The sequence below is a fragment of the Pipistrellus kuhlii genome, unplaced genomic scaffold (assembly GCF_014108245.1).
Source record: "Pipistrellus kuhlii isolate mPipKuh1 unplaced genomic scaffold, mPipKuh1.p scaffold_m20_p_3, whole genome shotgun sequence".
Classification (NCBI taxonomy): Eukaryota; Metazoa; Chordata; class Mammalia; order Chiroptera; family Vespertilionidae; genus Pipistrellus; species Pipistrellus kuhlii.
In genome coordinates, this window is record NW_023425529.1 from 61,133,185 (window position 1) to 61,148,448 (window position 15,264).

General features: G+C 34.6%; 1 protein-coding gene across 1 annotated transcript in view; it reads left to right on the forward strand.

The window, feature by feature from the left end:
• TRHDE (thyrotropin releasing hormone degrading enzyme) overlaps positions 1 to 15,020 on the forward strand; it is a 370,535-nt gene extending 355,515 nt beyond the window's left edge. Inside the window, exons 16-19 of the mRNA XM_036456184.2 lie at positions 3,303 to 3,470; positions 4,015 to 4,155; positions 8,925 to 9,006; positions 14,282 to 15,020. Coding sequence (XP_036312077.1) covers positions 3,303 to 3,470; positions 4,015 to 4,155; positions 8,925 to 9,006; positions 14,282 to 14,425 — 535 coding nt within the window. The 3' untranslated portion in view covers positions 14,426 to 15,020. The remainder of the gene's footprint in view (positions 1 to 3,302; positions 3,471 to 4,014; positions 4,156 to 8,924; positions 9,007 to 14,281) is intronic.
• The last annotated feature ends 244 nt before the right edge of the window (positions 15,021 to 15,264 follow it).

The following is a 15,264-nucleotide window of genomic DNA, read 5'->3' on the forward strand; positions in this document are numbered from 1 at the left end:
GGAGAAATCAACCAAAGGACTTGTGTGCATGCATATGAGTCTAACCAGTGGTCACGGACAACAGGATGGAGGGGGCATACATGGGGACGGATTTGGGATGGGAATGGGGGGATGAGGACAAATACCTTAATCAATAAAGAAGTTAAAAAGAAACAGTCTTACCAATATGTCTCAAAGATGACTGACTAAGCTGTGTGTAAAAATAATTTAAAAAGAGGTTAGAGGTGACATCTGTGGCCAGTTCAGAACGAATAGAAGTATGGATTGGATGATTGGTATCTGCAGCCATTGTATGGGCCTACGGGTTGGTGTTAATACTCTTTAAAAGGATATACTATTTTTTTAATTAAACATTTTTCTCATTTTACTTTTTATCAGATAGTGTTATATTAAACAATGCATATCAGAATTCAGTGACAATAATTTGAATATTGCTACCAATAGAAATCAATAGGCCTTATTTTCATTCATATTAGCCATCTCTAAGCGGATGTAAAGAAGAATGACTTTCATGTACAGATCATCCTCCTTCTCAACTTACTAGCTAGATGCTATCATCCAAAATACCCTCTCTCAAAGCAGGTTTCCTCTCCTGCTAAAGAAAGTTTATAAGAGAGACATCATGATGTTATTGTATAGCCTAAGTAAAATAAGATGTGTGACCTGAGAAATAGTATTGTGCAGAAGTTTTATTTTGTATCTTGGATGCCCTTTTAACCAGTGTGCAGGGCTTGGAATGGCCAATCCATTCACTTAGATGCATCTTACACAGTTCAGCAGCAGCCAGTAGCAAGTACTGAATAACAAGAATATGGACTGTTGCTAGTAACTATAGTATGTGGCATCCAAGTTATTTCCAAGGAACGTAGTTTAATATTCACTTTTTCTTTTTGCCTATTTTATATTTCTGTCTGACTCTTCTACTTGAAACCGTTGATATTGGAGACTGATTTCATAGGTAGTAACCAACCTAATTCAGTGGGCTTTGTTCCTGTACTCTCTTTGGTATATTAACCAGCTTAATGAGTCTTCTGTTAGAATGTAAACTGTTATTATTAGGACTAACATTAAGAAAATATGCAAAGATTGATGAGTTGATGATCATAGTAGACATTTTATCATTATTTCTTGCAAATATTTATATTGATCGCTTGGCCAAAGTCATGACAATAATACAGTGTTGTGCTCTGTAGCCTATAATTTTTGGAAGTAACGATTTATCTTTCCTAGCTGTTGATTTAGAGAAAGACTAGACGTTTTAACTTTATTAAAGTTAGTGAATATGGAAACATCTTTGCAATCTTTAGTTGTATTTACCAGGATTGACACTTTTCTTCAAAAAGGTGGTGGCAGGCAGGTCATACACAGAGCAGGAAGATAAGGTTTCATTACCATTGGGAAGACAATTGTTGGTATTTTCTTCAAGGGAGTCCAGGGTTAAGAGGAAAAACAGGAGAAATGTGAAGTTGTTTGCCGGTTTCTTTGGATGTCTATATTCCTTTTGTTTTGTTTTATTAAAAAAAAAACAAATTAATCAAACAAACAAACAAATAGAAAAATGGCTTTGGTTAGCAAAATTAAAGTAACTTTTCTCAAAATACTTTACAGTTTTAGCTATTGTATTTCTGGGAACTATACATTTTATATGATACTAGTGGCCTGGTGTACAAAATTCTTGCACTCAGAAAGGTGTTCCCTCAGCCCAGCCTGTGCCCTCTCACAGTCCGGGAGCCCCCAGGAGATGTCCAACTGATGGCTTAGGCCCGCTCCCTGCATGGGCCTAAGACTTAAGTCAGACATCCTTAGCACTGCCATAGAGGTGAGAGAGGCTCCCCCCACTACCACTATGCTTGCCAGCTGTGAGTCAGGCTCAGGGCTTCTGGTTGAGTAGTGCTCCCACTGTTAGAGTGCACTGACAACCAACAGCTCCTGCATTGACTGTCTGCCCTCTAGTGGTCAGTGCATGTCAGATGTTCCGCCGTTTGGTTGATTTGCATATTACCTTCTTATTATATAGGATTTCTAATAACTCTGCATATATAGTACCCTAATACATAATTTTCAATATCCTGAATGTACTAGTAGTCCTACTTAGCTTCTTAACAGAACAAGATCATCTTACTTAGTCATAAGGACACTTTTTCCTTTTTTTCCCCAAATACTCTTTTAGTTATATCAGTATTTTAACCATCAAAGTCCAAATCTTTAGAAGAATTTTTTTTCACCTTGTTATTCAGAGAAAGCACATTATTATTAGCTCTTTTAAAATCATAAAAACGTGTAATAACCAATTACTGAATATTACACAAAGCAATAATACATTTTACATTTTTTAAATATTGGAGCGTTCATTTAGAGGACTGAGTTTTTTAAATGTAGGGTATATATTGGACCTTGAAAGAACAATATTTATTACAATTTTTCTATATCAAAGTACACATGATAATTTACACCCTATAAATAGCCAGGTTTTGAATATTAACTGAAACTATCATGCCAGGGTTGGAGGTGATGTTTCAGCCACATACCCTTCCCTGGATACCAGCTGCCTGATCTAATTCTCTAGCCTCCCATTGATTCTCTGCCCCCTCCTCCACCCATGATCCTGCCAATAAATTCCTTGCACCATAAATAATAAATAAATAAATAAATAAATAAATAATAATAAATAACGAAGATCTATTAAACCTACAAGTTTCCCATTGCAACATTTTCTTTTGGAGTCAAAGTAAAAATGTAGTGTATTTTCATGGTCACCTATATAAACATAGGCAAATAAACTCCACTTTCCCAACATTTGGGACATATATTTTGTTTATTATCTATGTTAATAATCTTCTAAGTTCTAAAATTTGGAGTGCTATTTGAGAAAAATAATTTTTTTAAAAAAGTTGTCTAAACATTTAGGACAAAATACTTCTGTTTAATCCAAATTAGTCTTTTCAACCGGTGCTTTTGTAACATTTTTACGTCTAGCAATTACGAAGGCAAATCTTTGCTTGGTGAGTCTATTAATGTTGATGAAAATATAAAACACCCTACTTCTGGGGGGTTTTGTTTAGATATAGTTTCAAAGGTGGAAAGAAAAATTTCATTCAAAATTACATTTAAAGAAAATATCTTATTTTTAAAATTTAGTCACCAGTAGTTTTGAATATTGTTAGGGGTATGATATTATTCTCTCTCAGGTAAAATCTGATTAACAAAATCACTTTTTTAAACTGCCTGTACTAAAGCAGCATCTGTATTTTCAATACTATCAAGCTTTTAATTAACAGAATGCACATGGGTTGCTTCTTTAGAATACCACTAAATGTCAGAGACATTGTCTACTGTACCGGAGTTTCACTGCTAGATGAGGATGTCTGGGAATTCATATGGATGAAATTCCACTCCACCACAGCAGTTTCTGAGAAGAAAATACTATTAGAAGCCTTAACTTGCAGTGATGACAGGAATTTATTAAATAGGTAGGTCAATTAATGGTCAAATGTATTTGTGTAATAAAAGTATTCTTCATTAATCAAACTGTTCTGAAGTTGTTTTCTTTCCTGGGGTATATGCTAATTACTATAGGTCTAGATTCCTAAAACCAAGGGAAAATGATGTGTTAAGATAACTAAAGCTAGTTGACTTGAAAGATATGTCTTTGTTTCTAACTGATTTTTTAAAGTTATTTTTTACCCATACATGTAGGATAATATTTTGATATTAAAGGAAATGTTTACTCTAAAGAATTTTAAAGGTAAGTTTGCATCATCAAACCAGAATTATGATTTCTCCACCCACAAGATTTTTGAAAATTTAACTAATCTATTAATTAACATATATGAGTTTGATCTTCTTCCTTTTTTATAGCCAGAAAATTATTCTATTGTGAAGTTGGTATTAGTAAAGTTTACCCTGGACTGTTCTCTTGAAGAATATGATAAGTTATAACATATACTTTTTTTAAATTTTATAAAAATGTTTAAGTTGTTGGACTAAAACTTTCCCTTCAATTCTATCTTCAAGGCTTCTGAATCTGTCACTGAATTCTGAGGTAGTGCTGGATCAAGATGCAATTGACGTCATAATCCATGTAGCTCGAAATCCACATGGCCGGGACCTTGCTTGGAAGTTTTTTAGAGATAAGTGGAAGATATTGAATACCAGGTAGAAACTGAGTTTAATCATTCATAATTGAGTGAGTAAATAAAAGGTGACATATGAGGGAGAAAAGCACAACATTTTGTGTTAGAATAAAAGTCTGGATAATAGAATTAGATTTTTAAAAAGTCTACCAAGATGGATCTTGCCATGTTTATGAAACTCAAAATTATTTTATCTTTTTTTAAAATATAACATTATTTATTTATTAAATATTTATCACTGTAATTATATATGGAAATGTAAAGAGTAAAAAGTTTTAGCAATGTAATTTTCTCTGGCAATCTATCAAACTTTCCCAAGTTGAAGGAATTGCTATCATAAACCCCCTATATCCTGAATATGTTATAAAAATGATTTACAAATCATGTATAATTGTAGTAGGACAAGAAAACTTTACTTCTATAAAATTGTTTTAAATTTCCTTTAAATATAAATACACCTGGAATAAAACCATGAAATATTTGAATTATTGTATAATTCTAATTGCAGTATAATTCATTCCTGAGACATCTTGTTTCATGGTGAGAATCCTTTAGCCTCACATTTAGAAAATATGTCTGATATATTTAAATATATTATAATACATGTTAATTTATTACTCTTATAATCTCTATGGTATTTTAAAATTAAATTTATTATAGAGCTTGTGAATGTTGTATGTTCTCAAACTTAAATGTCCCCAGACAGTGTGCAGACCTACTATTCTATATTTTAAAAACTGGTGTATAAACTTTACTTTTAAAAAGTGCACCTTTATCAGTATAAAGAATTCAATCTGGATGGATGTGTCATATTAAAACACATTTCTATTTACAGATATATTTATTGTCAGAAAGCTGTGATATTCCTAGAAAGCACATTGGGTTTTTATATTTTTAGCTCGAAAATTAGAATGCATTGGACGATTAAAACTTGCTTTGCTGTTATGCACATAACATAGTGAATAGTCAGACAGAAGGTTAAATTAATATATGCAAGCATTTTATAAAGAGTGCTAAATATCCTTGCCGAGACCGGTTTGGCTCAATGGATAGAGCGTCGGCATGAGGACTGAAGGGTCCTGGGTTTGATTCCGGTCAAGGGCATGTACCTTGGTTGTGGGCATATCCCCAGTAGGGGGTGTGCAAGAGGCAGCTGATCGATGACTCTCTCTCATCCGTGTTTCTAACTCTCTATCTCTCTCCCTTCCTCTCTGTACAAAATCAATAAAATATATATTTAAATATCCACCAACACAGATCTTTTTAGAAGGTGCTTTTGTAGATCAGAGCTCACTGTAATGCATATATAGTTTAGTTCCTACCAAAATTGATTTTTTTATGGAGAGAAATAGAGAGTTAGAAATATCGACGAGAGAGAAACATCAATCAGCTGCCTCCTGCACACCCCTTACTGGTGATGTACCTACAAAGTGAATGCCCTTTACTGGAATGAATTTGGGACCCTTCAGCCCGAAGGCTAACACTCTATCCACTGAGTCAAACCAGTTAGGGCTGTCTATTTTATCTCAGAGTCTATAATCTCTAATTAAAAAAGTGAAAGGTTAAGGTTGTAGCATATGTACAGATACAGCAGTATTTATCTTGGCAAATAAGATTGTCATAATCTGCTTCAACACCTCTTTCAGCATTTGAATATTTAATGTTTAAGTTCATGGGGGTGTCTTCCTAGGTTCTCATTACTTCTTGACTTGCAGATCCTCCCTTGTTTTAGTTGCCATCTATTCTCATGGTCTCAATCACTCTCAAACTTATATCTATAACTCAGGCATTTCACCTAAGTGGTACCCTGTAATTGACAATGGCCTATTGGGATCCCCTATGGGATATTCTTGCAAAGTTAAACCCATCATTTATCTCTCCCTTTTCTCAGCAAACAACATGGCTATCCACTAACTGCTCAATCCAGATACCTGGAAATCTACATACGACTCCCCCTTTTCCTTGCGGTATATAACAATTAGTCTTGAGATCTGTTCCATTTAATATTCCTTGAATTAGACTTCTCCTGTAATCACTGCCCTAGTGCAGGTTGTTATTTCTTACCAGTACTCTTAACAATAGCCTTATGTTTCCCTACCTCTATAATTATCTCCACCACTGTGGCATGTATGCGCCCATGCGCCACACACACACACACACACACACACACACACACACACACACATTTGTCTCAAGAATCACTCCAAAAAACAAAGTACTATTTCCCTGATGTAAAACCAATGGTTCTGTGCTGCACTGAGAATCGAAACTCCCTAATAAGTCCTCTGACTAACCTCCTGGCCTCTTGTTCTACTGCTCCCAGCCTCACAATTTATAGGCTCTTAATACCAAATGTTTGTAGTTGTCTTCACACATCATGTTTCATACATCCTTGCACTTGTTTATATTGGACCTCTGTCTAAATTACTTTTTTCCTTGATCACTGGAACTATTCCATACTCAATCTATGTCATCATCCCCTCAAATCCTATTCCAAGACCCCATAGCAAAAGAGACCTTCTCTAAACAAGGTGCATACATTTCTTATCACCACGATAAATGGAAATTATCTCTTTACATTACTAGATATTATAATACCTTCAAGAAAAGGATTGTGCCTTATTCATCTTTACATGACTATAAGCAAAGTATAAGCAAAACATTCTTAGAAAAAGTATTATTTTATTCCTACAAAGTAAGCCATTTCTTTAACCACATAAGAATTACTAACAATTACTTATATTATTATTAAATGCCTATTTATTTTATTTAGTTAATTTTTCCAATGAAATAGGGGAGTTCAATGTTAGAATCATAAATTCTGACAGTCAAGTCCCCTCATTTTACATATGAGAAATCTGAGGCTTCAAAAGCTAAATTATTTAAATTCCCACAAGTAAGAGCAGCATTAGACAACCTCTGGTTACAGTGGCCTGACTTTTGCTTCCTAAAACTCAGACTCTCATTTTTGGTGTACGTTTCTTGGTTCTGTCTATGATAGCCTCTTATAAGTATCCTTAGCATAGAATAGACAAATCAATAAATGAAAACTCTCACCTTGAGTCCCAAGTGGAGTAATTATGTGTGTGATAGGAGAATTATGCAGTTCTAATGAACAACTTGATATTGTATTTTAATGGCTAAATGAAAAAAAAATGCTAAATTTTTGAAACATTTTTGAAAAATTTGACTCAGTCTCTAACTATGAAAAATGCAAATGCTAATGTCAGTTTTGACTAACCAGACTAAAAAATCTGTGTGACATACTGATAATGCCCAGATTTGTCTTGCAATCCTGTTTCCCTAGTTGGGATTATTTTTCCTAATGAGCTAGTAGTTTATGTTAAAGTTAAAAGTTTAAAAATATTTTTCTCCTCAGGCCTTGGATTGGAAATGTGATAGTATTTCTTGCATTTAATTTTAGAAGGCTCCTTTTTAAAATAGTAATACTACTTAGGCTTTCCTTAAAAGTTCTGAGCCAGCCCTATCTGGTTTGGCTCAGTGAATAGAGCATTGGCTTGTGGACTGAAGGGTTCCAAGTTTGATACCAGTCAAGGGCACATGCAGGCTCATTCCCCAGTAGGGGGTCATTCGGGAGGCAGCCAATCAATGATTCTCTCTCATCATTGACATTTCTATCTCTCTCTCGCTCTTCCTTCCTCTCTGAAATCATTAAAAATATATGTAATTTAAAATTTTGAGAGCCAAATCAGGTGGCATCTGCTGGTATCCTGTAATCATAGCTCTTTGCACCTCCCAACTTCCTATAGAAATGACCTTGAATGCTCAGAGATCTTGATAGCATCAAGACACCACTATTCACATGGAACCCTTGAGAAGGGTTCTAAGAAATCTTTATAGTCATATTTCTTTTTAATTTTTTTTTATTTTTCAGTTATAGTTGACATATATTATTATTAGTTTCAGGTGTACATCCCAGTCATTAAACATTATATAACTTACTAAGTGATTATCCTAATAAATATTGTACTCTTTCAACAATACCATGCAGTTATTGGAATATTATTGACTATATTTCCAATGCAGTATTTTGCATCCCCAAGACTATTATGTAATTACCAATTTGTACTTCTTAATCCCTTCACCTTTTTCATCTATTCCTGCAATCTTTTTTAAAAAAATATATATTTTATTGATTTTTTACAGAGAGGAAGGGAGAGACAGATAGAGAGCTAGAAACATCGATGAGAGAGAAACATCTACCAGCTGCCTCTTGCACATCGTAGGGGATGTGCCCGCAACCAATGTACATACCCTTGACCGGAATCAAACCTGGGACCTTTCAGTCCGCAGAACGATGCTCTACTACTGAGCCAAACCGACTTCGGCTATTCCCGCAATCTTCCTCCTATCTGTATCTATGAGCCTCGTTTCTGTTCTATACATTTATTTTATTTTTTGGATTCAATTGTTGATACATATGTATTTATTGCCATTTTATTATTCATATTTTTTTTCTTCTTCTTCATAAAGAAGACCCTTTAAAGTTTCATGTAACAATGTTTTGGTGGTAATAAATTCTTTTAGCTTTTTCTTGTCTGAGAAGCTCTTTATATGTTCTTTGATTACGATGCATCTTGGTGTGGGACTTTTTCAGTTCATCTTGTTTGGGTTTGTCTGTACTTTGTCAACTTGTATATCTATTTTCTTCACAAGATTTGAGGAAGTTACTATCATTTTTTCAAATAGGTTTTGAGAGATCTAGAAATATAATAGTATTTCTTAAATTACTGCCTTTATTAACATTAAGACTTCTTTTTATCTTTTGAGGTATGGAGAAGCATTATTTATGAATTCCAAACTTATCAGTGGAGTTACAGAATTTCTTAATACTGAAGGTGAACTCAAAGAGGTAAACCTTTTAAGATTTCTAATGCTTTTCTTTTACTAACATATGAAATTATACATTTACTTCAACCATTTGTTTACAACAGAATCATATTCATTCCTTTAAGATACACACACACACACTCACCCATGCTAAAGACTACTCAATTCATTATTTGAAAATATATTTTTGACATATTAAATATTAAATGCCTTTGAAAAATGTTTGAATAGAATGAGTCTTCAACTTGGGGATTCCAAATCCACTCAAGACATATTTGATCCAATCAGCTGCTCATCAGCTGATTGTGTGAATCCAGTTTAGGATCCTCAAAACAACAAAACTATTCTGTCACAATGGTTCAGTATTTGGATACAGAAGACCAAAGTTGAAGTTGAGGTACAGAGCTTGAGTCTTACTGCTTTTGCTCAGGTCTATACAGAGAATAGATGACTGGATGTGATGATAATGCTTCAATGCTATTCAGTCTGTAAATTTTTTAAGGACTAGTGTATAGTTTATGGAATATCTAACATATCATTTTTTCTCTGGAAACCAACTACTGTTTTGACCACTTACATCTCTAATAGAGAGAAGTGTGAAATGGGAAGGGTTAAGTAGGTAGAAGGAAGGAGCAAAATATAGATACACTTAATCGATTAAAATGAGTGGGTCTTCAAACAACTCTTGTTTTTGGTATGCTGCTCTCTTCCACAATAAAACAAAGCTTAAAATTATCAATGCAAATCAAGGTTTCCTCAGTTTCCACTGATGGATGCTTGATGCTGTGACCCAGAGCTAATCCTGTTGAGCAGCAATCTCTCAGAAGCGTCAAATCAACCCTGGAACCACCCTTAATATCTTCTGATATTGCCCAATTTTGTATGATCATCTAGCATGCACTAACTTGGATTCTTTCACACCATGAACTGAACTCAGTTTTTTGATTATAATGATTTGAACTTCAATTTTTATCCCTGCTATGTCTGTTTCCAACCCTAAAGGATTTGGTTTTGAAAACACCAGCATATGTTTCACTATATTTTTTAGTAAAAGAAGCTAAATGGGAAGAATATTTTTCATATACGTTCAAAGAGGAAAGAAAGAACAATAAAGTTAATGATTTCTTCCAATATTGACTGTATTTAAATGAAGCACTTTCAATTCCATGATTTCATATTCAATAACCTGGGAGTGAAAGACTCATTTAGTCACACTCTGCACAGCCATGGAAGTGAATGCCTAAGTGAAGGATCCCGCCCCTCATCTTCCTTCCCCCATCTATCCTTGCCCCTCATTGCTGCCTTCCTTCTCCTGGCTTCTCTCTTGTCTTTTTCCCATTTCACTCCTATCTTCCCTGTCTCTCTGCTATTCTTCCTCCTCTACTTCTATCCTCTAATTCTGTCTGTGTTTCATATTTTTTCTTTGATAATACCAGGCCATAGGAACAAAGTTTTTTAAATGAACATTTAACTAATTTTATCCTATACCGACCATTTGGTTTTATGTATTTCAGTTATGCGTTTAATTTTTTACACCTGACTTAATTGCATTTGAAATGTTCCAAGATACCCCTATAATGAAAGGCACAATTTCAAGACTGAAACTGAATTGTGACTTTTAGTCCATTATCTGCAAAGCAGTTAACTTCACAATAGAGTCTCTCCATGGCACAAGTCACGAATCCTTTCACAGCATAACTGCTTGCTCTGAGTTTTTCGTTTAACAGCTGTGGCCTGAGGTGTTTCCATATTTTCATTATCTAATGGTCCATAGGATTGGGGACCACTGTTGTTAGGCGGAATGGGGGTTTAATTTGTATTGCTGATAACCCCTTCCATACATATAAAGGGGCTGAGGAAATTCCAGTCTCATTCTCCTGTAATCAATGAGCCTCATAAGCAGAAAACCCAATGTGCTCCCTTTGGGTATGGCACATCCTTATTTCAACAGTTTATAGATCAAAAGGGAATCAGCAACTTTATGAATTCGGAAAACTCATTTAAGATTTTCATGATCCCCATCAGCTTTAGGGGCATTAAGTAGAGATACTTATATTATTACATGGTCCCATCCTAAAAACTGCATTCTAGAACTGGAAACACAATTTCCTTTGATTTCATGGCCCTAACAATTTGAACAATATTTCTCCATGAGATGGTGCATTATTTCTTTAATTTTAAAATAATAGAAGTACAACCACATGGAATCTCTGAGGCCCTTGCCATTTTTCCACACCCATATCCTTTAGACATTCCTCTCTAGCACTCATATTCCTGCCTCTTGAACCTAATGTACAAATCTGGTGTGAAAGAATATAGATCCCATGCATCTCAGACATCCCATTTACAGTTTTAATGTTGAAAACATAAATCTCACAATAGGGCAATCATCTGATTCATATATATATATATATATATATATATATATATATATATATATATATATACACTCTGCAATTTACTGTACAAATAATTTACTTCTTGACATTTAGTGTCTGGGACACCCTAAAATAAGGGTTTTATAAAATACTAAAATGTTTTTAATAGAGAAATTGACAATGTCTAGAAATTTTATGCTCTGAAGAACAGGGAGAACAAACAACTCTGACATCTTATGAAATGTTATTTTATAAAAAATGCCTAAATGCAGTCTTTTCATATAAAACCTTAAGAAGGCATAGATATTAGGAAACACTATAGTAAACACAAATAGCAGCAGCAATCCTACCAAAGAGCTGCAGAAATCAGCAAACCAGAATGTCAAATGCTTTCTACTGCCCCATGGCTTCTAAAGTGAGTCACCTCAGGGTCTCTGAGCTCACGAGGGTAGTATTTAGATAGTGTAATTAAATAGTGATTTAAGAAATGAATCCCAAGAGACCCATAATTTAATTGTCAACTGAGCATTCTCTTGCAGGATAATCTGACCTGCTATTCTGTCAATAACTCATTCATATTCAACCTATTGCTTGCCTTTGAGGAAGATTTAAGAGATTTATTAGTACTCCAGGAGTGCAGGCTGGCTTGCTAACTCATCAAGAAGCCCATGGTTCCCTAACTAGTTTGACTTAGTGGATAGAGTGTCCGCCTGTGGACTGAAAGGTCTCAGGTTCTATTCCAGCCAAGAGCACATGCCTACTGGGGGCATGCAAGAGGCAGCGGATCAATGATTCTCTCTCATCACTGATGTTTCTCTCTCTCTCTCCCTCCCTTCCTCCTTAAAATCAATAAAAATATATTTTAAGGGGGAAAAAAAGTCAATGGCTATGCTGCACAGTCAAAGTTGCCAAAGGGTCATTATCACTATTTGGCATGTTCTGTGACGACCCAGGAAAATATGTAATAAAACATATGATGAATAGACTTAATTTTTTCCTGAGTGGTATATTATGTAAATAATGCCACTGTACTGTACACATACACTGAGTGGCCAGATTATTATGATCTATGAATGCATAATAATCTGGCCATTCAGTATATATATATATATATATATATATATATATATATATATATATATACATTCCATATATATATTAGAGGCCCAGTGCATGAATTTGTGCATGGGTGAGATCCAGCCAGCCTGGCCAGGGGGAGAGACACGGGCGGTTGGCTGGCCTGCCTGCTGGTCAAACTCCTGGTCAAGGGAACACTTTGCATATTAGCCTTTTATTATATACGTGTTCAGAGATCATAATAATCTGGCCACTCAGTGTATAATGCACAAATATACAATGCAATGTACATGCTTTGTAATAAATTGAAACACTAAATTCAAAACATAGATCCCATGTATTATTTGTTGCTTTAGAGATATAGACTGAATAGGTCTGAACATAAATATAAATACAAATGAATTATTTGGTTAATTAACTAAAATTTAAAAAATTATTCTGGTGATTCCATAAAACTTCCTTTTTATATATGTGTACATGTTCCAGGTATTGGCATGTGGCACAGAGTCTGAGACAATGGGAGCTGTTCAGCAAATCTCAGTCTTTCCTTTCCTCTCCTTTCCTTAGTATGTGTACATTTGGTCAAATGTCAAAACAATTTTAAAGTTAGTGCCGATAAATATTTGTAATACATTGGATATTTTACATGTTTGTTATAAAAGCATACTGATTTTGAATTCTTGAGAAGTATATTGCTCTGAGATATGGTTATTTGTTACTAAAGCAGTGAAACTGGGGGGTTTGTAGAAAAGTAGAGGATAAACTGAGAAAACCCATCAGTATTATGTAATCAAAATAACACTGCCATAAACAAAACAGACTACCCAGAACTGAATTTTATATTAATTCAAAAGCTATATTTAACTCTATTTTAAATGTCTCCCCCTCGTCCCCCCATTTCTCCCTGTCCTTGGGCCATTCCTGATGCAGTGCATTTCCCTCCTGGCATATCCTCCATGTGGTGCCCATCGTGTGATGAATCACACCTCACACTAATTACACCACATAATGTTTCTCTGTTGCAAGTTGATTTTTCACATTTGTCTGTTAGCATCACGATCCTTGGTTGGTTGCCAATTTCTAAAGACATATCAAATAGAAAGAAAAACTGCTAGCATTGGATCTTGAAATAAAAATCCTTGAGCATTTCCAGAATATGCAAACTCGATAGAGAAAATCTCATTCCATAAAAATTGTGACAAAACATTTAAAAATTACAAGATTTTAATTTAGTGTTCCAATTCTTTGCCTAATGAGACCACATTCCACCTTCATTCTTTCTAAATCTAGTTACTCAAGTGATTGCAATGCCATTTAATCATCCAGTTTTTATACTATCAATATTCCCCTTCCTTCCCCCCCACTACTCAAAACCTTTGATAATTTCCTTGCCATTAAAGATAGTGCCAAGCCCTCAGACTCCTTATTGGGAGAAAATTAAGGAGAATTTTCTTTCTACAAGCAAAAAGTAAACTTTATTCCTTATATTCAGTTTTTAAGGCTATTTTGTCTGTTGGATATGCTTCGTAATTAGAACTTGCTTTGCCACAATCCCATCAGCCTATTATGAAAAGATAAATTAAATACGTCTGTTTTAATATTTATTTATGAAGTAAGAGTTAATTTTATAGCTACTTACACTGTAATGTCCACTCTTTATTTTCCTCTCAATTTCAAAATAATTGACACCAAATGGACCCAGTCATATTGCATTTCAATACTAAGCTCTCTCCACATATTAAGTATACCTTCTGTAGTGACTGTGGCCCGTTGTTTAAAATGGGCTCTTGTTTACTTATGTTGGACATGCATAATTACCATTTGAAAAATCTTTATTCCCAGCTAAAGAACTTCATGAAGAACTATGATGGAGTAGCTGCTGCCTCTTTCTCAAGAGCTGTGGAAACCGTCGAAGCCAATGTGCGCTGGAAAATGCTTTACCAAGATGAGCTTTTCCAATGGTTAGGGAAAGCTGTGAGGCACTAATTCAACTCAACATTTCTACGAGAGGGCCTGCTTTCTGCAGAATGAGGAGAACGGCCAGACTTTCAGTGTTAATGTGTGGGAGGAACTTTTCTTTTTAATTGTTGGTCATGGGGGATTTTTTTGTGTTGTCTCATTCGTCCTGCTTTGTTTCCTAATCGGGTGTTCTTCTTTAAAGAACCTCTTGCAAGTGAAACTTAGCCATGATTGCTTCAGCTGTACATTCCTTGCTCTACAGGACCAAATATGATAGTGGTGCATGTTGATGTTGCAGTCAGTTTGGAAAAACACATTCGGAATACTTGGTGCATGGTTGTCTGGTCCTGCCTGTGTTCCAGCATGCTTATTTAAAATGTCCAATGTTGTCTGCTCCAATGTTACATCCAGGATGGGCATTATGCAAAAGCACAAAGATTATCTATGACAATCAGTGTTGGAATAAAAGGGGGAAATAAAAGAAGGAAATTATAATCTTAGTCTTGGGCATTTTAAGAGGTAAAATAGCCCTTGTTAGTGATTAAGGTCACTTATTTCAGCACTTGAATTGTCCTGAAATGACTATTGTGTTGTTAACCTATTTTTTTGAGTGAAAGTTTTTTGTTTTTTTTAAAAAGGGATATAGTGTATGCATATGTCAATGTACATAGGGAAACCCCATATGTATATAGTATGTTGTACACTGTACTTCTGCAAAAAATCCTTCAGATCAAGGAAAATGTATCTTTTTGATATAACTTCCACAAACTTTGAAAAGGCTGAAAAGAATTTATCTCAACACTATCCTTCTTGATAATTTCCTTACTAAGTTTCTCAACTTGTTATGAATTTGTTTCATCTACTTA